The sequence below is a fragment of the Nilaparvata lugens genome, chromosome 14 (assembly GCF_014356525.2).
Source record: "Nilaparvata lugens isolate BPH chromosome 14, ASM1435652v1, whole genome shotgun sequence".
In the NCBI taxonomy this organism is placed as follows: Eukaryota; Metazoa; Arthropoda; class Insecta; order Hemiptera; family Delphacidae; genus Nilaparvata; species Nilaparvata lugens.
In genome coordinates, this window is record NC_052517.1 from 10,200,645 (window position 1) to 10,224,248 (window position 23,604).

The window sequence follows — 23,604 nt, forward strand, 5'->3', positions numbered from 1 at the left end:
CTCATCTTGCTATTCACCCTCTCCCTTTTCCTCATCCTTCTGCTCCATGCGTCCTCCTCCACCACATCCACCTCCATCACATCATTCTCCTCCTCTTCCTTCTCAACCTCCTACTCCTTCTCCTCCACACCTTCTCCTCCTCCACCTCATCCTCCTCCTCCTCCTCCTCCTTCACAACTTCCTCCCCCTTCTCATCCACCACCTCCACCACCTCCTCCTCCCGTCATCCTCTACCTCCTCTTTCTACTACTCTCTTCACCTCTTCCTACTCCATCGCATCATTCTCCCCCACCTACTCCCCAACCTCCTCCAACTCTCCAACCTCTTTCTATTCCTCCTCCTCATTCTCCCCTCACCCTCCTCCTCATCCTTCTTCTCCACCACTCATCCTTCTCCAACATTCTTCTCCACCTCCTCTTAAACCTCCTCCTTCTTCCACTCCCACTCTTCCTCATCCTCCTCCTCCCACTCCCATTCTACCTCCTCCTCATCATAATCATCCTCTTCATCCTCCTCTTAATCCACCCACTCCTCCACCTCCTCCTCCTCAACCCTCATTACCTCTATCAAAGTCACAAACAAAAACAAACGTTATCAGTATACTGATACTTCGCAGAAATATTCCATTTCCAGCAAAATTTTCCTCTCGCGCTGAAATTTCCTTCCAGCCCACAATGTGTGCGTGGAAAAGCGTCCGTGTTTTTCCGACATTCGGTTGTGGCTGAATCTCCGACCGGAAAATCGCTCTTTGTAATCGTTTTCCTTCCCTTTGTGATCTCCCAACATCCACCATGTTTCATATCCATTACAGTAACTGGTGTTTTTTTATCGTATCAATACGGTGCTGTGAATGTCTACCTACTGGTTTTTCTTTGTTCATTTTCAGCATTATTTTCACTGTCTTGTAAATTCGCTTCGCTCGCGTATGTATTTCATTATCATATTTCCAACTTCATTATTATTCCTTCAAATTTATTGACGATAACACATTTATTGAGGTACAGCGCATGAAGATATATGGTTCCAAAGCTGGAAAAACTGTTCAATTTTCATAGATTTAACATTTCTCTGTACTTTCGCACAAGAACCGTTATGATAGAATAATTTTGAAAAAAAATTGAGGAAAAACGTTTTGTTGAGCTTTTGAAGGTAATAACTAATAGAATATGCTTTCTAGAGAAAAGTTAATTTATTACACCTTAACCCTTCTACTACAAAGCGGGGTAATTGAACTACCCCAACCCACATTTTGTCTATTTTTTTGTAGATAAAGTTGATGTATTTCATCGAAACGTTGAGTACATGTTAAAAACATATCACTTCAGTTATTTTTTCTTATAGAATCATTCCATTTCTCTCATTTTTTGAAATTATTAGCAGATTTATCTTTGGGGTAACTTCATCACCCCACTTGGTATCCCATGTCATGTTATTTTTAGGTATCCTTCATTGGAATACATAAGAAATAAATTTAATGTTAAACTTTTATTTTTTTGCCAAACCTGATTCATGATGATCACTTAAAATCTAAATTTGAAAAAAATTGCTTATCTATAACCATAATTTGATTATTTGACAACATTTTGGTAGAATGCTCAATTTTGTTGTCCTGTCAGTTTTTCATTGAAAACTTTTTTTTCAACAAGAGAAATTAATTTTTAATTATATTAATAGCTCTTGTAATGCATTTTATAGATGAATTAATGGAAAAAATATGAAATAATTATATAAAACAGAAATCTTGTTGGGGTAACCTAGTTACCACCTTGGTATTTCGTGTATGTGAGAAACGTTGGTAGTGGAAGGGTTGAAGGAACTTTTTCAGGGCCAAGATCCGCGTATTTCGTCACATATCTCAAAAATTACTGTAGCTACATGTTTGGAACTGTTTTATTCAATTTCGCAGCTCCTTTCACATTAAGTATGCTGAATTGAAAATCTCAATCAACATCCAACAAATACCCGTAGGGCTTTGTTTCGGCAGAGGAACTGATATTTAGACGTAATCTCCCACCCTTTATAACTTGGTAACCAACCATTTTTGGACCTATGTTAATTGGAACTTTTTTCTTCTATTGATGTGAGGAATCACGCCGACTCATTTATTTATTTATGCATTGATAGTTACAATATAATTCTCAACTATGAATGATTGGGAAAGGAACCACAGGCTTAAAGCCCAAAACTGTTCCTTTTCCAAATTTAGATAGAAATTGCTAAATAGAATATGTTTACACTTCATGATTTTTGTCAAATTTTGAACACTCATGTATACCTTTTTGCAGAACATCCTGTCATACAGAAACAATAGCGTAAGTAGATATCCCATGGTATAGGGCGTTTATGTCGCAACTTTTACTGTTATCCCAAGCCGATTACTGTCGATTTTTACTGTTTTGACCGGGTAAGAGTGTATGAACGGCACAATATGATAGACTAACAGCGTCAAAAAGCTTCACAGGAAAGAACTACATGGACTATCAGCTTGAGATAACAGTAAAAGTTGCGACATCAACACCCTATACCATGGGATATCTACTTATGCTATTGTTTCTCTATGATCCTGTATAGATAACCTATAACGGGATTATTGATAAAATGTATTTCTACAGAAAACTCGAAGCCTTTATTGGTGAGAATGGAGTTACAGGGAAAAGTTCTAGAAGTAAAAATGAGTGATTTTGGAGGAGTAAAGATGTAATTTGCGGAAAGTCAATAGAATTGAAGTCCTAGTGACATGACAACAAGCCACTTACCAACACAGAAATAAAACAAAAATGTTTTTCCGAAACAGTGAAGAGGATGAAAGAGAAGGAGAAGAAGAAGAAGGAGAAGAAAAGAGAAGAAGAAGAAGAAGAAGAAGAGAAGAAAGAAAGAAGGAGAAGAGGAAAAACGGTTTTGTTCCACAAGTGTATGAGCTGAAGTGTGCAATTCTCTTGTGAAATTCTGTCTACAGGGGAAATCTATTGGGAATTATACTCTTTTCTGTTTCTCCGTCACCTCCTCCTTCTCTTCTTCTTCTTCTTCTTCTTCTTCTTCTTCTTCTTCTTCTTCTCCCACTACTTCCTCTCCTACTTCTCCTTCTTCTTTTTTTCTTCTTCTTCCTCTTCTTCTCCAACTACTTCTTCTCCTACTTCTCCTTCTTCTTCTTCTTCTTCTTCTTCTTCTTCTCCTTCTTTTTCTTCATCTTCTTCTCCTTCTTCTCCTTCATCTCCTTCTTCCACTTCTTCTCCTTCTACTCCTTCATCTCCTTCTTCTCCCTCTTCTCCTTCTTCTCCTTCATCTTGCTCATTACTTCTCCTTTCACTTCTTCTCCTTCTTCTCATCCTTCTCCCTTCCTCCTTCTTCCTTGTCTCTCTTTTTCAATCTATTCTTCTCCTCTCCTGTTTTTATTTTATTTATTTGTCATATCTCCTTCTTCTCACATCTTCTTCTGCTTCTTCTTCACATAGTTTTCTCTCACTTCACCAGTCCTTTGTTTCCTTATCTCCTACTTTCTTGGTCATCACCCTCTCCTTCTTCTTCTTATACTCTATCTGCTTCTTCCTTCTCTCATCTAATTTTTTTGCGCTCAATTATCATTTTTCTCTTTCATGCACCTCCTCTCTCTCCTTCTTGTCCTCCTACTCTCTCCTCACCTAGTAATAAATGGTTCTCCTTTTCCTCATCTTCTTCTTTTTTTCCTGGTCAATTTATCTCTCCTCTCTTTTTCTAACTGTTTACTGTACACTCTATTCTCCACCGATGTCTCTCTTCCTCTTCTCACTACTATTTGTATATTATACTGATTACTCCTTCATTTTGTAAGTGGGGGTCTCCTTCATAAGTGGGGGAAGGCTGACTCCCCTTTCTGTGAGTGTAGAGACACATAGTGGAGGAGTGTCCCAGATCAGCATACACGGGTGCACATGAAGATTTCCTGGTGGCTAAACCAGCATCAATAGCCTACTTAAATACCCTGGAAGCATGCCTCTAATTTCCAGGTCAAAAGTGACTAAGATATTTTCATTCGTTTTATATATGAATTTTCCATTGTTTTCTTTTTTCGAATCTTGTGATCATAAATGTGTTGTGTATACTGCCATACGCTAGATAAAACCCCTTCATTTTCTTTTTACTTTCCTCGCCCTATTACCATAGGTAAGGAAAGTATTGCTTTCCGAAAAAAATTAAGGTACCCCAATTTCTAAATTTCTATACGTGTCAAGGTCCCCTGAGTCCAAAAAAGTGGTTTTTGGGTATTGGTCTGTATGTGTGTGTGTGTGTGTGTGTGTGTGTGTGTGTGTGTGGTGTGTGTGTGTGTGTGTGTGTGTGTGTGTGTGTATGAGTGTATGTGCGTCTGTGTGTATGAGTGTATGTGCGTCTGTGTAAACGATATCTCATCTCCCAGTTAACGGAATGACATGAAATTTGGAACGTAAAGTCCTTACACTATAAGGATCCGACACAAACAATTTCGATCAAATGCAATCCAAGATGGCAGCTTAAATGGCGAAAATGTTGTCAAAAACAGGGTTTTTCGCGATTTTCTCGAAAACGGCTCCAACGATAATGATCAAATTTATACCTGGGATAGTCATTAATAAGCTCTATCAACTGCAACAAGTCCTATATCGGTAAAAATTTCAGGAGCTCTGCCCCATCTATGCAAAGTTTGATTTCAGATTCTCAATTATCAGCCTTCATATACAATTTAAACGAAAAATTTCAAGTGGAAAAGATTGAACATGAAAATCTCTGCAATCAATGTCCAGTAACATTTTCACCTAGAATTGAAAATAAGCTTGAAATCCGAGAAAATGTGATTATTAAATTGCAAACTGTTGGCAACTGTTGGTTCTATTAAATCATTCACTATGAAGAGATAGCAGACCTAGTGTGTTTCCAGCGTTGACCTATCACCAGCTGTCTCATATCTTTGAATAGTAGACTTGAGATGCACGAGTACTCTAGCGTCAGGTGATCTATTTTCTTAACGTCAAGGAAAGTTGTGTGAGTGCGCCACACCAGATTTTTATCCTTCTTTATCTCTTCTAGCTTCTCTCCTGCTTCTTCTTCCCATTCCTTCTCTACCCCTCAATCTTCTTCTATTTCTACTTCCTACGTTTTCTCCATTCTCTTCTTCTTCTTCTTCTTCTTCTTCTTCTTCTTCTTCTTCTTCTTCTTCTTCTTCTTCTTCTCCTTCTACTACTTCCACTTTTTCTACTTCTCTTTCTCACAGGTCTTCTCCTCCTATTCTCATTATAATTATTCGTCCTATCTTCTTCTTCTTACATCTTCTTCTGTTCCGCTTTCACATAGTTTTTCTTCATTTCCCACTTCTCTATTTCTTTCTCCGGTTCTCCGTTCATTCCTTTTTCATCCTTTCCTTCTCCCTCTTTTCATACTCTATCTGCTACATCCTATTCCTCTTTTCATCCTCTTTCCATCTTCTTCTTTTTTTCTCTTCTTATCCCTCTTCTCCATCTATTTCTTCACCTTATTCTAGCTCCTCTCCTTCTTCTCATTCTTCTTCTTCCTCTTCCACTTCTCAATCTTCTTCTTCTTCTTCTCAATCTACTCCCCATTCTTCATTTCCATCTCCTTTTCCTTCTTCTTCTTCTTCTTCATCTTCTTCTTCTTCTTCTTCCTCTTCTTCTTCTTCATAATCTTCCTCTTTCTCTTCTTCCAGCTGCTCTCCTCCTTCATCTTCTTATTCCTCTTCTACTTCTCAATCTCCTTCTTTTTCTAATCTACTCCCTCATCACCATTTTCATCTTCCTTTTCTCCTTCTTCTTTTTCTTGATCTTCTTCTTCTTCTTCTCCTTCCTCATCTTGTTCGCTTTCAGACAATTCCACTCCCGTATATCAAGAACATCTGGCTTCCATTTACAAATCGATTGTTCAACAGGTGTGCTCTGGTTTGTTCTCCTTCTCCTTTTTCTTCTTCTTCTTCTTCTTCTTCTTCTTTTTCTTCCTCTACTTCTTCTTCTCCTTCTACTACTTCCCCTCCAACAACACACGCTTCATAATTTTCAATCCATTCTTCAAGTTCTTCCCCATAAATCAGTACATCCAATCAACTACATCCAATCAACTGAACATGTTCTTGAAACACAAACACATTTATCTTATTATGGATTCAAGAAGTAAAAGAGCTAAAGTGCGAGATAAATTACTCTTAACACGGCTCTTCCTCGAAGACGGAGAGGTCCGATGCTCCATCCTCTACTAATCACTCCCACTACCTAGCAGCATTCTCCTTTTGTGTCTGAGTGAGAGAGCTTTGTAGCGCGACGCAGCAACACTCCCCTCCATCTATTGCTGGCAATGTTCCAAGTAGTGTACTGGTCAGCAGGTATATTGGTTTGTGTATGTTACAGAGATGTTTCCATCACAAGAACATGAAGGAAAATGACAAGGCGCATCCAATTGTGCGCAGGATGTCCATCTGTGTTTACGCTACAAACTGTGGAGGGAGAAATCGGTTTCTCCTCTTCATGTTAAAAGTAATTTTTCTAGCACTTTGGTTGGTATTTCACAAATTATATCCATCCCTGACATTTTTAGCCTGCTACTCCTTTTCTCCTGTTATATAGCCTCAATTACTGCGAGATGTATTTCATAGTTTCGTGTGTGATATATTTTTGAGGAGGAACAATTTTCTATATCATTCATAAATTGAATGGAATAGAATTTAATATTATTCATGTCCCCTTATTGAAACCGTACAGTATCCATGGAACATAGAACACTTCCATAGAATATTTTGTCACAAAGTTAGACAGTGCCTCTTTTGAATTTCGCTCCAAAAATGCTTTTCAAAGCCCACATGATTGTCTACTACTAATTAGGCGAATGTCAGGGCAGATGATCGATACTGCCTCGGTTTGATGTGACATTTTTGGCATAATCACTAGCTCCCTGGCAAATAGAGAGAGAGAATGTAAAAGAGACACAGCGATAGTGAGAGAGGAAGGAAAAGAGAGGAAGAGAGAGAGAAAATGCTCTGTGGCGAACCATAAACCACAACAGCAGAGCACACAGCTTTCTACAAACAGTTAATCACTCTTATCGCTTTGTGTTTCCAGAGAGGGAGAGAGAGAGTGAGAGATAATGAGAGAGAGAGAGTATGAGAGAGTGTGTGAGAGAGTGGGAGCATGTGTGTGTTGAGGGAGAGAGAAATAGAAAATGGAAAAAGAGGAAACATGAAAGAGTGAGATGGAAGAGAGAGGTAATGAAAGTTTGAAAGTGATAAAGTGAAAGAGAGATGAGAGAGAGAGAGTGACTACAGAGATTGAGTACTTTATTTATGTAGATTACAATATATACTAGCTTACACACTTATTTATAAGTGTGCTATAAGCTATTATACAATAGCTTACAATACAGCAAAATTATAGATAAATTTACATAATATAGACTAAGATAATTATTATTGAACTGTATATGATATGAAAAAGCAATTTGTGATAACTATAGATAATATTGTTATGCATCTACATAAATTGACGGAGCTATGGACATTTCAATGTCCATTCTTCGGAAAGAATATTCAAAATATCCTTCCCACTAACTTTTTACGAAAAGAGATTAGATGAGATGAGATTAGATTTATCTATTTATGTATGTTACAATATTTACTGGCTTATAATTATACTAATCCACATTAAATGGGTAATGCTAATTATTCAATGACTATTACGAAGTATAAAAAATTAATCGATGAGAATAAAGATTGAATTCAATTAGAATAACGATAATATAATAATGTGATGTAACTTCATAAATTAACAAATAATTGTTGATTCTCTAAGAAGGATGTAAAATATCTTCCCAATTAACACACGAGAGAGGGAATTGAAGTTTTAAAGTGATAAAGTGAAAGAGAGATGAGAGAGAGTGAGAGTGTGACTACAGAGATTGAGTACTTTATATAGATAAAAATATATACTGGCTTTCACACTTATTATACAATAGCTTACAATACAGCAAAATTATAGATGAAAATACATAACATAGATTTAAAAAAATTTTTGAACTGTATATGATATGAAAAAGCAATATTTGATGACTATAGATAAAATAGATAATATTGTTATGCATCTACAAAAATTGGCGGAGCTTTGGACTCATCAATGTCTTTCACCGGAGAGAATATTCAAAATATCCTTCCCACTAACTCTCCATCAGAAGAGAGAGGAAGTGACTTCAGAGAGATAGACAGACAGAGAGACAGTGTGAGAGAGTGAGAGAGTTACTTCAGAGAGAGAGAGTGAGAGAGAGAGAGTTACTTCAGAGAGAGAGAGTGAGAGAGTGAGAGAGTTACTTCAGAGAGAGAGAGTGAGAGTTACTTCAGAGAGAGAGAGAGTAATAGGAGATATGAGTGATGGATTAGATTTGATTAGTTTAGATCTGAAAAGATTATGTTAGATTAAATTGGAGTTTTTTGCCATGCATGTTACAATAGGAGAAATATGACAGAAGAGAAATTAAGTTAGAGTTCTTCATCTATGTATGTTACAACATTTACTGGCGTATACACTAATTTACATTTAATCATGGAAATGCAAATTTATTATTCAACGAATTTTACAGAGTATGGAAAATTAATCAATGAGAATAAAGATTTAATTAAGAATTAGAATAACTGTAATATAATATTGTGATGTAGCTCCATGAATCGGCGGTGTTTCAACAAATAATTGTCGATTCTCTAAGTAGTGATATTGAATGATATCCTTGCAATCAGCACACGACCGGGGGAGAGTGAGGGTTAGAGAGAGATAGTGTGAGTGTGAGAGAGAGAAAGACGAGATAGGAAGTGAGAGAGTAACTGGGAGAGAGTAGAAAAGATGTTGAGTGTGTGTGAGTGGGTTGAAGTAGAAGAAAAATTAAAGTATAAGTAATTGAAGAAGAGAGTAATTTAGAGAAAGACTGTAAGAGAGTGGGAAAATGAGAAAGAGATTGTGTAAGAGAATAGGAGAGATACAGTAGGAAAGATTTGAGAGGGTGAGTGTGTGGAAGTAGAAGAGATTATATGTGAGTATGAGTAAGTGAGAGTGAGAGGGAATTAGATTAAGATTCAGTTTCCTGAGAGAGAGAGTGAGTGATTGATTGATTGAGTACTTTATTTATGTAGATTACAATATATACTGGCTTATACACTTATATATAAAAGCTTACAATACAGCAAAACTATGGATGAAATTACAAAATAAAAATTAAGAGAATAATTATTGAGCTGTATATAATAATATATGAAAAAAACAATTTGTAATAACTATAGATAAAAAAGATAATATTGTTATACATCTACATAAATTGGCGGAGCTTTGGACATTTTATCAATGTCCATTCTTTGGAAAGAATATTCGAAGTATTCTTCCCACTAACTCTCTACCAAAACGTTAATTTCATTAATTCAACTGATTTATTCAAAAATTAAAATATTGTAAAAGTTTTAATAAGTTTGGAGATTTAAGAGAAAAAAACAGAAAATTGATAAAGTAAAATTATTATATAAGTAAGTAAGATCAAATCATTAATTATTATTTAAATGGAGTAGGCTGAAAGTAGATCAAGGTAATCAACTTTCAGTAATAATATACAGCAGTATGCAGTGGATAATTAAAATAACATGAGTTTATATAATATATAAATACAATTTATTCTAAAACAGGTTTATAGGTTTGTATTTGTGGGATGGGTGGGAGATGGTTGTCATGTGATCGTTCTAGGGCCGGACAGTTTCAGTCATTTGTTCCAAAAGATGTTTTTTTAAAGTCAGGATGAAGCTCGCTCTGCTCTCGATGGACCTGATAGAAACAGGAAGTGCATTCCATGCACGACAGGCACTGACTAAGAAGGATTTTGTGAAAATAGTAGTTCTATGATTGGGTATCCTTAAAGTACTTTCCCCGGTTCTAGTATGTGAAGCATCTATCCTCCTACCTTCAGGGACAAAATTTGAAATCATCTTAAAAATAGTTCGGATTACCGTATTTCAAGATATCTCTAACAAGCTTGACTATTCGAAAAAGCCTTTGATCGGGAAGCTTCAATGTTGAACTAGCAATGTGGGCTGGGGTGATATGATCATGGCGTTGGAGAGAATAGACGAAACGTAGACAATAATTTTGGCAACGCTGTAGTTTATCATTCAGAGTGACTTGCATATCGTTAAGAACAGAATTACAATACATTAAATGTGGGAAGATGAGAGATTGAACCAATAATAATTTAATGTTTCTAGGGAGAATATCGTGCATTTTCTTCAATGCATGCATGGCTGAGAATACCTTTTTACAAGTTTTGTCACTTGTTCTGACCAGTCAAGAGTATCATTCATAATAATGCCTAAGTTTTCAACTGAGCTACAGTAAGGAATGTCATTACCGTCTACACTAATTTTGTGAATCGATTCGAGGTCAATATTGTTTATAAGACGAGAATATTGTTTATAGAACGAGAGAGTGAGTGAGAGAGAGAGAGAAAGAGTGAGTGAGAGAGAGAAAGAGAGAGTGGAACTGTAAGAGAGAGAATGAGCGAGTGAGAGAGATGATATTGGTTGCGTTTGATGTTGGAGCTAAGCACCAATCAACATGTCTATGTAAATGATGACATTGTAAATAGGGGATTAAATCGATGCGAATACATTTAATGATATGCATGAGAGAACAAAGAAAGAAGAAATAGCTTATTTAGAAGGATAAGAAGTAGCAAACTGAGAGGGGAATAGGGAATGTTGAATGGAAGAAACTGAAGAGAATCTAAAGCTCAAAAAATAGATTGTTGAATATCAGAAAGGTAACTGGATGGAACGAGATACAGAGAAGAAAAGAGGTGGAGGAGGGGGAGGAGGAGGGTGATGATGAGGAGGAGGTGAAGGAGAAGGAGGAGATGGAGGAAGATGAGGAGAAGGAGGATTAGGAGGAGGTGGAGCAGAAGAAGGAAAAGGAGAAGAAGAAGAAGGAGAAGAATAATATCGGATTTGATCGTACTACAACTTTATTTTTTATTCTTTATTGATTCGTACAATAAGTACATCATCAAAGATGATAGGGAGAGAAACAATAAGGTAACCTTGTGCTATTCCTCTTCCAAATTTAGATAAGGTTACACATAGTCCGAAATAGGTTGTGTTGTAGGCCTAGATGTTCACTTCACAAAATTTTCAGTTCTTAATCATTTTCACAAAGTAGATTTTTAAAATAATAGCTATTTATTCTTATCGGCTCATCAAATACATAAATATGGATAAATTGATAGATATCCTATGTTATTAAACAAGCAATTGCTGTTTATATGTTTAGATGTTCAGATGTTTGGATGTTTAGATGTTTAGATGTTTAGATGTTTAGATGTTTAGATGTTTAGATGTTTAGATGTTTAGATGTTTAGATGTATGTATCTGTATGTGACCGGATCTCGGAAACGGTTCCAACGATTCTCAGGAAATTTGAATCAAAGTAGGTTTATGATAAGAAAATTCGATTGCACTAGGTGTCAACCCTGGGATAACTCGTTGAAGGACATTAAAATGATTAATACGTTCTTGGAAAAACAGCTGGATGTGTTGAAAAACAGCAATAATTGATGACGTGTTTGTTTTTTAAAGTGTCAATCAATAATATCGTTATTTTGATGAGTGATAGTTGCTTAACCTAGATTTTGATTTGGACTGGAGTATAAATTTGAAAAGGGACAGTTTTGGGCATAAGCCTGTTGTACCACCTCATATAATTGTATTATTGAATAAATAAATGTAAACTATAAATTCAATCTTTCGTTACAAATTTTCTATGCTTTTACACTCCAGAGCGAAGCTCGGTCCCCCGATATTAGTTACTATGCTAGACACTATGTGAACATCACATGTAGTCTATGCTAGAGCTAGACTGAAAATAGGATTGTAGATTATCTAGCAGTTGCTAGTTATCTGGCAGCTGCATAAAAGGGCTCCACCATTCATGAAATTGGATTCTAATGACTGTGAAAATTCTAGTAGTGGGATATCAGGTGTGTTGATGAGGTTCACATACTATTTTCAGCAATCTCTATTAATGATAACAAAACCATCCTAATTAAAACCATACTGACAGTTTACAGCGTATCTCACAACTGTCACCGATCTCAATAGATAGATTCAATTTCTTATCATTCAACCAATGCTAATTGTTTTAAGTGACTAATACTATGGTTGAGGATTTCTATAATGAGGTCCACGTTATAATGGCAGTGTTTGGTTAGCAATGGTGTTGCTATCCTTGTCTATCATTCAACAAAGCGGATAGCGCTATCTCTTTTTCGCTTTGTTCTGTTGCCGGATCATCTTTCAACAATGTAGAATTAATAATTTATTGACAAGATATTTAATCTTAATGGAGGAAAAAACTCATTATGAAATTGTTGAGAAATATAATTTCTTACTTAATAAATTAATATAGATGGTTAATTAAAACGAGAATGAACAGTTAATATTACATCAATAAACCTGTATCAGCTACCGTCTATAGAAGGCATTGATTCTATAGACGGTAGCTGATACAGGGTTTATCAATGTAATATTAACTGTTCATTCTCGTTTTAATTAACCATCTATATTTTATTAAGCCAGAAATTATATTTCCCAATAATTTCGTAATGAATTTTCATAATCAAGTTTAAATATTTTGTCAATTAATTATCAATTCTAAATTGTTAAAAGACGATCTGGCAAGAGAGCAAAGCGAAATAGTATATTTCGCACCTAGAGCAGAAAATGAGATTTTTCCAGCTCGAAATCGGTTTTCAAGTCCGAGGCCGTAGGCCGAGGACTAGAAAACATTGAGAGCTGGAAAAACATTTTTGCCCGTGGTGCGAACGATATTTTTCGCCACACTACAGGTATTGCTGACAAAATAAAAATAAAGAATACAAAATAAAGAATACTCGTTAAGCTATCGTACCTATCTCTTGATTTTAGTGGTAGAAGATTTGCAGTCAGGATTTCAGATTCTTTTAAAATTTCACTTGGAATACCACAGTCATCTTCAAGCATTTTTGAAAATTCGGAATGCACTAATCAACAATAAATAATTGAATAAAACTGGTTGCGAAGCGAATTAGTTTGATTCGAAACTGGAACTGAAATCATGGCGACTTCAGTTGATGATGAAAGTGGACACTCGCCCGATCTAGCGGCTGACTTATTAACTACTTCCATGAGCGGCTGGAAAGAGACAACTTTCTGGCCTAGACCGGAAAAGAAACCCTTTTCTGACGTCGTCTGCAAACAAGGTCTTTCAGATCTACGTAGGGACTGGAAAACAGCTGCTTTCTGTGCAGTGTGGCGAAAAATATATAGTTCAAAATAATCAATTATGTTTCATTAAGCGAAAAATTATATCTTTCAATAATTTTATCATGAATATACATGATTGAGATGGAATATTTTGTTAATCAATTATTGATACTAAGTTGTTTAAAGCCGATCTGGCAACAGCGCAAAGCGAGATAGAGATAGCGCTATCCACTTTATTGAATGATAGACAAGGATAGCAATACCATTGCTAATCGAACACTGCCATTATAACGTGGACCTCACTATAGCCGTGTTGATCATCAAAATTGTGGTTTGGAGGTTTGAAACGATTGTTGGTCTATTTCTGATTGGATGTAGGAGTTTGAAAATTTTGATTGGGATGTGAGTGGATTTGAGGATATCGATTGAGTAATTGATGTTTATCAGCTGAGGATGATGCCCACATAAGACACAGGCTTGTGCATGATAGGAACCATAATTACATCAAAGTTCTTCATATTCATGTGATTTTTACATAACACTGGCAGGTAACCCGTGCTCCGTAAGTATCTAATTAAACACTTGACGAGCTGAAAACTTGTTCTACTGAAATCTTGAAGGATTTTCAAATAGGCCAATAACCATCTTCGGTAAATAATAAAGATTGAATTAAATAGAGAATGCAATCATTGAAATACATTTATTTGTTTAATTCCATCTGTAACTGGTTGGCCGCTATGGCTTTGTATAAAAATAAAATGAGCGCTGCTATCCAGAGATTATCAGTTTGGTGTAAGGGTAAGCATTCCTGACTAGCAATTGGGAGGTACCGGGTTCGATTCCCGGGCTGGCAACTAATTTTTGGATAGTGATTCTCATCGAATTTCCATCTAGCTGTTGACCCTGTTGTCAATGTCTGCAGTAGCAGAGGTCTTCGGGGTGATTTGCAGCATTTATTTAGGATTTTCGTTCAATAATAAAGAATCTATAGGCAATGCAAAATTTCAAGTTAACCAGTCCAGTAGTTAAGACGTGATGATTCGTCATTCATATTCTACAACAATTCTTGTATTAGTGAGGAAATGGAAATTTGCAACATGGATAAATAAATGAGAGTAAATAACATAACATCGGTGTAGTTGATCATATGGTTTTTTGCCCATCTATCATTATCGTCATCTTCAGGTCCTAATCTCTTTCCTCTTCCGAAATTCTAAATTTCAACCAGTCCTATACTTCTTCTCATAATGTTTCTCATACACTTTTCTGCTATATCTTTTTCTTCTCCATCCTCCTTCTACTCTTTCTCCTCCTTCTCATCCTTCTCCTTTTTCTTCTACTTCTTCTCCTTCTCATCCTTTCTCCTCCTCGTATTCCTCCTTCTCCTCTTCCTCCTCATTCTCATTCTTCTCCTCGATCTCCTCGTTCTCCTTCTTTCTCTCCTTTTCTGCCTTCTCCACCATCACCTCCTACTACTCCTCCTTCCTTCCACTCTTCTTCCGCCCTCAGAATTTGAAATGAATCTTGCACTGTATGACTGTTTCATTAAATTGCCCAGATTTCTCATCGAGTTGCCTGCGATTTACTGAGTCGAATGCAGACAGTCTCACTATTCAGTCAAATTCAAATAATAGCCTTACTCTGACTTCGATAATTACCGTATTCTTCTCCTCCTCCTCCTCTTTCTCATTTTCCTCCTTCTTCTCCTATTCCTCCACCTGCTCCTCTTCGTCCTTCTCCTCCTGCTTTTCCTCCTTCTATTCCTCTTTCTTTCCCTCTCATTGCTTTTTCCCGAACTCTTCAAACTCTCTCTCCTTCTTCTACTCATCCTCATTTCCCTCCTTCACCTCCTCCTCCTTCTCCTACTCCTCCTCCTCCTCACCATCCTTCTCGTCCTCCTCACCCTCCAGCTTTCCAATTCCCATATGTACATTCTAATGGTACACGTAACAAATTGTTCCCTTGTTAAGGGTTTCCCAGTTTTCGCAGAAAGCAAATACAGTTTCCAATACGGCTTTGACTTCATATGTAATGTACATGCAATATGATGTAGATATTACATACAACATGATTCATTATATAAAGACATACATACATACCTACATACAGACATACATACATACTCTGTTGCACTATAGTTTGTCTTTGATTACAAAATCCACTTCTCCACTTCGATTATAATTCTTAGCCTCATGTCGAGGTAAACTTCTATTATTATTTCAAGTTCGACTCCCAGATTTCTCAAGTTTGAAATATCATTGCAGCTGCAGACCAATCATTATTCATGAAGTAGAGGCGGAGCTTGCGTTTGATTTGAACTCGCTACGTCCAATATTCAATCATGTTTCTGACAATATCCATTATGGGATATAGGAGTTGGACTTGTATCGACTTTGAAGTTGAACTCGTAGCATTATATGCTGTAGTTCGAAGCTTAGTTCCAGTTCTGATTTTATGGTGTAAAGTCAAATTAAATATTGGGATTTTCATTTACATATCTTATTCCAATATTTATCGAATTAGCATCTGATTAACATTGCTTAGACCATCGCTCGATTAGGGAGAAAGATCCAAGAGTGACAAAGAGAGAGTTGCAACTCTATAGCACATGTACGTTTCTCTGAACCACCTCCATTCTTGCTATTTTTCTCCTTCTTAGTCTTCTTTCCGTTTTGCTCCTTTACTGCAACTTGTCTGTAATACGCCTTCTCTTAATGCTATTATGGGGCCTCTTGCAACATATTACAATGTGCAATAGAAAGTAGCATTGTCAATACCTTCAGCTCCCAGCTAATCAAACACCTTCTCACCTTCTCTATTCTTAAGCTGCGTACACATATACGCTCTTCCAACTCGCACCGAGCACGCTCCTCCCTCGTACCTCCCTCTTACCGCCCTCGTTCCTCCATCGAACTACATTCGCGCCGCCCACGCACCCATCATGACGTTACGGAAGATGTTAGATCTTCTCGCGTTCCCCGGTCGAACCACTGTTGCTCCCCGGTCGATCATCAATCGCTCTGCTGGAGTGACGTTCGGTTGCGGAGCAGAGCGAAAGTCTGTACGCACCTTTATCTTCTGTTCCTCCAAATTTTCATTTTCCTTCTGATTCCTTTTCTCAGTTTTTTCATTACTTGTTTTCAAGGCTTTCTACTTTCCTTGTCCTATTACCATAGGTAAGGAAAGTACCTATTGCTTTCCGAAAAAAATTAAGGTACCCCAATTTCTAAATTTCTATACGTTTCAAAGTCCCGTGAAACCAAAATAGTGGTTTTAGGGTATTGGTCTGTGTGTGTGTGTGTGTGTGTGTGTGTATATGTGCGTCTGTGTACACGATATTTCATCCCCCAATTACGGAATGACTTGAATTTGGAACGTAAGGCTCTTTCAATATAAGGATCCGACACCAACAATTTCGATCAAATGCAATCAAGATGGCGGCTAAAATGGCGAGAATGTTGTAAGAAACAGGGGTTTTCGCGATTTTCTCGAAAACGGCTCCAACGATCAGTTATACCTGATATAGTCATCGATAATATCGATACTATCGATACTACCACCTCCTCCTCCCCGTCATCCTCTACCTCCTCTCTCTACTCCTCTCTCCAACTCTTACTAATCCATCGCATCATTCTCCCCCACCTACTCCTCAACCTCCTCCTCCTCACCAACCTCTTTCTATTCCTCCTCCTCATTCACCCCTCCCTTTCCCCATCATCCTCCTTCTCCTCCTCCTTCTCCACCACTCATCCTTCACCACCACTCATTTTTCTCCTCCTAACTCCTTCTCCTCCACCTCCTAACTCCTTCTCTTCCTCCTCCTTCTCCATCTTCACTACTTCCTCCTCATCCTCCTCCTCTACATAACCCTCATGTGCGTGCTCTATAATGGCACACGTACGTCTGCACGCCTTGTTAAGTTCGCCCAACTCTGGCAGCAAAGCAAATACACTTTCCGTCGCTTTGATCAATACTCAATTCAACTTCAAATAATTTATTGCTACATGTTACAGCCAACTTCAATTGCAAAGAGGTGGAGGAGGAGGAGTTGATAGAGGAAGAGGAGGAGTGGGACGAGGATAGGAAGACGATGGAGAGAAGTTAGAAGGGGTGGTGGTGAAGAAGGGGGAGGTTCCTTGTCTAGACAAGAGAAAAGAGAAGGAGAGGAAAGAGAATGATCAGAATAATTCTAATAGTAAATTATATTATAGATAGGGAGAAGGATGTTTGAGAAGAGGAAGAGGAGGAAAGGACATGAAGAAATATGAGTTGGAAAAGGAGAAGAAAATAGGAGAGTAGAAGAGGTTGAAGTGGAAGACGGAGAAGGAGGATGATCAGAATAATTACAATAATAGAATTTATTTCTAAATATTGGAGGATCGAGCATCGCTCTGGAGTGTGAAAGCATAGAACATTTCTAACGAAAGATTGAATTGATATTTTATATTTATTATTTATTCATTTTCTCAATCGTACAGTTTTATGAGGAAGCACAACAGACTCATGCCCAAAACTGTACCTTTTCAAATTTATACTACAGTCCAAATCAAAATCTATAGTGAGGTCCATGTATAATGACAGTATTTGATAAACTTTGATGTGGCTATCCTTTTCTATCATTCGACAAAGCAGCTAGTACTATCCTTTTCTAGCTCCACAACGATGCCAAAACTGTTTTTGACAATTTATAAATATAATTAATCAAGGCAGACAAACGGCAACGCTGTTCTCTCATATTTATCCACTGACATTATAACTTGGACCTTACTATAGATTAAGCTCCTATCACTCATCAAAATAGCAATTTATTCACACTTCAAAAAACAAACACTTCATCAATCACAAATAGATATACTACGAATTCGATTAAGTATGATTATATAATTATATACTATGTTTGCTACAATATTTGTTATTACACTATGTACTATTATAAAAACTCCGCCTATTAAAGAATTTTTTCATTTCATTTCATTCCATTTCACTTCATTACTATTCTACACTAACAGCATCTAGTTACTATTTGGACTTTCTGAAGTAAACATGTTTTCCAAGAGAAATAAACGGTAATGAGTAATGAAATCTTTCTTCTCGTGAGATCAGCTGAATGATCCCACAGATGAACTCGTCTACTCACTTCCATTACTGTATCGACCGACGACAAAATTTCCACCTGTGTTTCCTAGGACGTATTTATCCTTTTAATTTCCTTCAGCGAGTTACCCCAGGTTGGGACCGAGTGCAATCGAATTTTTATATTATAAACCTACTATGTTCTGAATTTCGTCAGAATCGTTAGAGCCGTTTTCGAGATCCGGTGAAATACAAACATACAAACATATAATATATGTAATATAATATATATCTACATATAATATATATTATATTATCAGAGATCAAACATATATACAGTTAGATGCAAACATCTAAACATCTAAACATCCAAACATCTAAACATATAGATAGGAATTGCTCGTTTAATAGTATAGGATAAATGTTGAGTTATAACAACAAGACTGACAAATTCAAAGTTAAACTGATCATTGATTGAATAAAACTGTTCGATAGAATAATGGAATGTAGTCTGAAACGTTGTTCAGTTTGAATTCTATAAATTAATCGATAACTTCAAAACGATATTCTGAGTTTCCAGTTAGAATGAAATCCCCTGGAATATGCTATTGTTTCTGAATTTGTCAACATCCACAATTCTCTCAAATACAAAATAAATAAAATAATCTCTCAATTGATAAAGTAATGAAATCATCCTGTCATCATACCTGTCATGGGAGTTTTGAATGAGCCCTAAGCTCTGAAGCTTCCACATGTGACAGACACGGAATTATTAACTCACTTTTAATCTCAATTTGTCTCTGTTGAAATGTCCCATGGAATAAATATTCGATATAGAAACACTCATTCACCGAAATATTACAGGTTCCTACGAAAAAAATCTGGTGTGGCGCACTCACACAACTTTCTTGCTGTTTTGAAAATTGATCACCTGACACTATACTGTTCACGCACATCTCAAGTCTACTATTCAACGATCTCAGCCAGCTTGTGACAGGACAATAACGCTAGATACACACGAGATCTGCTATCTCTTCATAGTGAATGATATCAACAGTTGCCAAACGTTTGCAATTGAATAATCACACTTTTTCAAATTTCAAGCTTATTTTCAATTTTAGGTTAAAATGTTACTGGACATTAATTGTAGAAATTTCCATGCTCAATCTTTTTCACTCAATTTTTTTTTGGTAAATTATATCTGGTACCTGAAAATTGACAATCTAAAATCAAAAATTGCATAGATGGGAAGGAGCTCCTAAAGTTCTTACAGATATTGGACTTGTGGCAGTTGACATAGCTTATCAATGACTATATTAGGTATGAATTTAATCAAAATCGTTGGAGCCATTTTTGAGGAAATTGCGAAAAACCCTTTTTTTGACAACATTTTCGCCATTTTAGCCGCAATCTTGAATTGCATTTGATCGAGATTGTTCGTGACGGATCCTTAAGGTGCGTACAGATATACGCGCCGCGAACATGAGCAATTCACTTTCAATCAGCTGATACCAAGCTTTTTATATCTGTATCTTACAGATCTTAAATGTCTTTTTCTGCTTATCTGTCCTTTTCTGTTGATATACAGATATAGTCAGCTGATTAAAAGTGAATTGCTCATGTTCGCGGCGCGTATATCTGTACGCACCTTTATAGTGTAAGGACCTTGAGTTCCAATTTCAAGTCATTCCATTAATTGGGAGATGAGATATCGTGTACACAAACGCACATACACACATACACACACACACACACACACACACACACACACACACACACACACACACACCACACACACACACACACACACCACACACACAACACACACACACACACACACACACACCACACACACACACACACACACACACACACACACACACACAACACACACACCACACACACCACACACACAGACACACACACACACCACACACCACACACACACACACACACCACACACACACACACAGACACACATACATAGAATACCCCTAAACCACTTTTTTGGATTCAGGGGACCTTGAAACGTATAGAAATCAAGATAATTTAAAATCTAATAATTGGGGTACCTTCTTTTTTGGAAAGCAATACTTTCCTTCACCTATGGTAATAGGGCAAGGAGAGTAATAAATGGCAAAAACCGCTCATTGATATCTTAACCACAGCCTACTATAGATAGAGGTAAGTAAGCCATGTCTTAACCAATTTCCGTTTGCTGATATAAAAGTTGTAAATTATGTTGTATATTAACCAGCTGAAATCATGTGTTAGTGCATGAAAGACTGTCCCCCAAATAGCCTCAGTTGATATTATGAATGGAAAAACTTATTGTAATTGCATGGAATGAATTCTTTAGATGACTGTATAACAACATTTTTTTCCTCATGCCCATCCAATCTTATTTTCATATCCTGTAAAAAGACAAAGGAGTGAGTCAAATTTGTTGTCCAACGAACTTAACCTGTAAAAAGACTCGAAGAATACTTTTCCAAAATTTGAAGCTGACTGATCAATTCTTCCTAAAGAATTGTAGGACCTTTTATATTTTTGGACATAAAACCAGTCGGACAACGACTTCGTCCTTAAGTAATCAAAAGTGAGAACTCGCTGATGCACGTTCAAACAGGCGACTTGAAAACTCTGACACAATACCTGAGTCAGTCAGGTCACTTGATATTTCCTAACTGATCCATATAACTATTTGGAAATCTATTTTTGAATCTAAAATAGTTTTGAGGAGACTTGTTAAATATGTTGAATTTATCACTCACCCTCAACGAACATCCAGAAGAAATTGGTAAGGTGGAAGTAGTGAAGCATCACAACCAAAATGAAGCAAGCTGTCATATTAGCTGGCATCGACATCTGAAAATGATAGTTTTTTTATCAAATTATTAATTTGAAAATTTATCATATTTGGCTGCTGAAGACGATAATATTCAATAACTGAAAATCAATAGTACTTACTTGTTGACTAAAGCCGATGAAACTGACGACTACTGTCTATTATTGACCGAGCGAAGTGAGGATTCAAGTCGACAGTTTGGCATTTCTCTTAATGATTGAAAGTTTAAATGTCTGAATGTTTAAATGTTTATATGTTGCGCATTTACGGCAAAACGCGGTAATAGATATTCATAAATTTGACAGGTATGTTCCTTTTTAATATTGCGCGTCGACGTAAGTTATATACAAGGTTTTTGGAAATTTTGCATTTCAAGGATAATATAAAAGGAATAGAAGCCTCCTCCATACGCCAATATTAGGTAGAGTAAAAATCAGACTATAGAAATATTCATCATGAATCAGCTGACAAGTGATTACACAGATGTGTGGAGAATCCAGTCTATTGCTGTATTTCCATAAGGTCTATAGTTTCAATCAGGTACTTTTGATGAGAATACTGCGTGAGGTCTACTGTTCACAGAACTACTAGTTAGTGTGTTGTTGGGAATGTAAGAAGGGCACAGTATGAGAGACTACCAGCGCCACATAGATTCACCAAAAACAACTACTAGGACTCCATAAAATTTGTAAGGAATACAATTTTGAGTTATCCATTCAGGAAACTAGAATGATTGCTTTTAAATGCAAATATCCTATAAGATCAAAAATTGTGATTGACAATAAAGTGTCTAGAACAAGTGTCTGAATATACATTAAAGTTCCAAATGATTCGTGGAAATGTTAGCAGGACCTTGGGCAAAAAAGCTAGGTGAGACACAATTATGAAATTTTATAGAATGATTGCAGCTCCAATTCTCCTCTATGGCAGTGAATCGTGGGTGACAACAAAACCACTCGAGAGTAGAGTGCAGGCAGCCGAGATGAGATTCCTCCGCAGAACCAAGGGGTGTGATAGATGAGATCATATCAAGAATGAGGACATTAGAAGTGAGTTAAATCTATATTCAGTCCAAATGAGAGAGTGGCGCAGTATTGGCGTAAATGGAAAATGAAGCATGTCAAAAGAATGCCTGCTGAGAGGTTTCCTTAGAAAAATTTCAATTATCAGCCAGTGGGCAAGAGAGAGGTTGGCAGACCACGCAAAGGATGGCAATAATATTAATTTTCATTTGACCCTAGACTAGGATATTTGAATAAAATATAATGAGACATAACAAATCGTCAATAGCAGCTGAATGTGAGTCGGAACAGGCTATAGCCTTATCCTTGATTCTAAAGGTGCGTACAGATTTACGCGCCGCGAACATGAGCAATTCACTTTTAATCAGCTGATGCAAGGCCTTCTTATATCAGTATCATACCGTTTCTGTAAAAATACAGATATAATCAGCTGATTAAAAGTGAATTGCACATGTTCGCGGCGCGTAAATCTGTACGCACCTTGAAAAGAACAGACTATCAGCTAGAGTTCACATTGAAAATTTTAACATAGACGCTATATACCATGAGATATCCTCTTATGCTATCTTTTCCCTCAGCTATAACGGATACCATTGTATAACGGGGTGGATTATATCATCGCGAAAAGATGGCATAAGAAGATATCCCATGATTTAGGTCGTTTATGTTCCAAATTTCAAGCCGATTTTCTGTTAACTCCAACCGATAACTGTTGATGTCTCTTATTACGGTTTTAGCTAGGTGAGATAAAACTAGTAGTTCTGTTAACAGTAGACCTCGCGCAGTTATATATCACAGTCTCCTCTAATACTGTCCATCAGAGTAAATGATGTCCTGTCCTGTCGTGTCGGCGAGATAGGTATCGGTGTATAAACCACTAATGGCTGTTTGGGTTGTTGATTCGACAATGCTAATAATTTGATGTGAACAGCTATGCTAATAAAACAAAATAAATCTTATTTTGTTCTTTATTCTTTAAAAAACATTGAAATAGTTGAACAACTAGTTTCGGTTTACCCAATCTTCAGGTTCCTTTTTAATATTGCGCGTCGACGTAAGTTATATACAAGGTTTTTGGAAATTTTGCATTTCAAGGATAAATAAAAGGAATAGAAGCCTCCTCCATACGCCAATATTAGGTAGAGTAAAATCAGACTATAGAAATATTCATCATGAAGGCTGACAAGTGATTACACAGATGTGGAGAATCCAGTCTATTGCTGTATTTCCATAAGGTCTATAGTTTCAATCAGGTACTTTTGATGAGAATACTGCGTGAGGTCTACTGTTCACAGAACTACTAGTTAGTGTGTTGTTGGGAATGTAAGAAGGGCACAGTATGAGAGACTACCAGCGTCACATAGTAAAACAAATACTAGGACTATCGGCTTCAGTCA

General features: G+C 36.7%; 1 protein-coding gene across 1 annotated transcript in view; it reads right to left on the reverse strand.

Moving 5' to 3' along the window:
• Positions 1-23,604, reverse strand: part of LOC111050624 (diuretic hormone receptor-like) — a 139,026-nt gene that overhangs the window by 94,019 nt on the left and 21,403 nt on the right. The window contains exon 4 of the mRNA XM_039441168.1: positions 21,112-21,205. Coding sequence (XP_039297102.1) covers positions 21,112-21,205 — 94 coding nt within the window. The remainder of the gene's footprint in view (positions 1-21,111; positions 21,206-23,604) is intronic.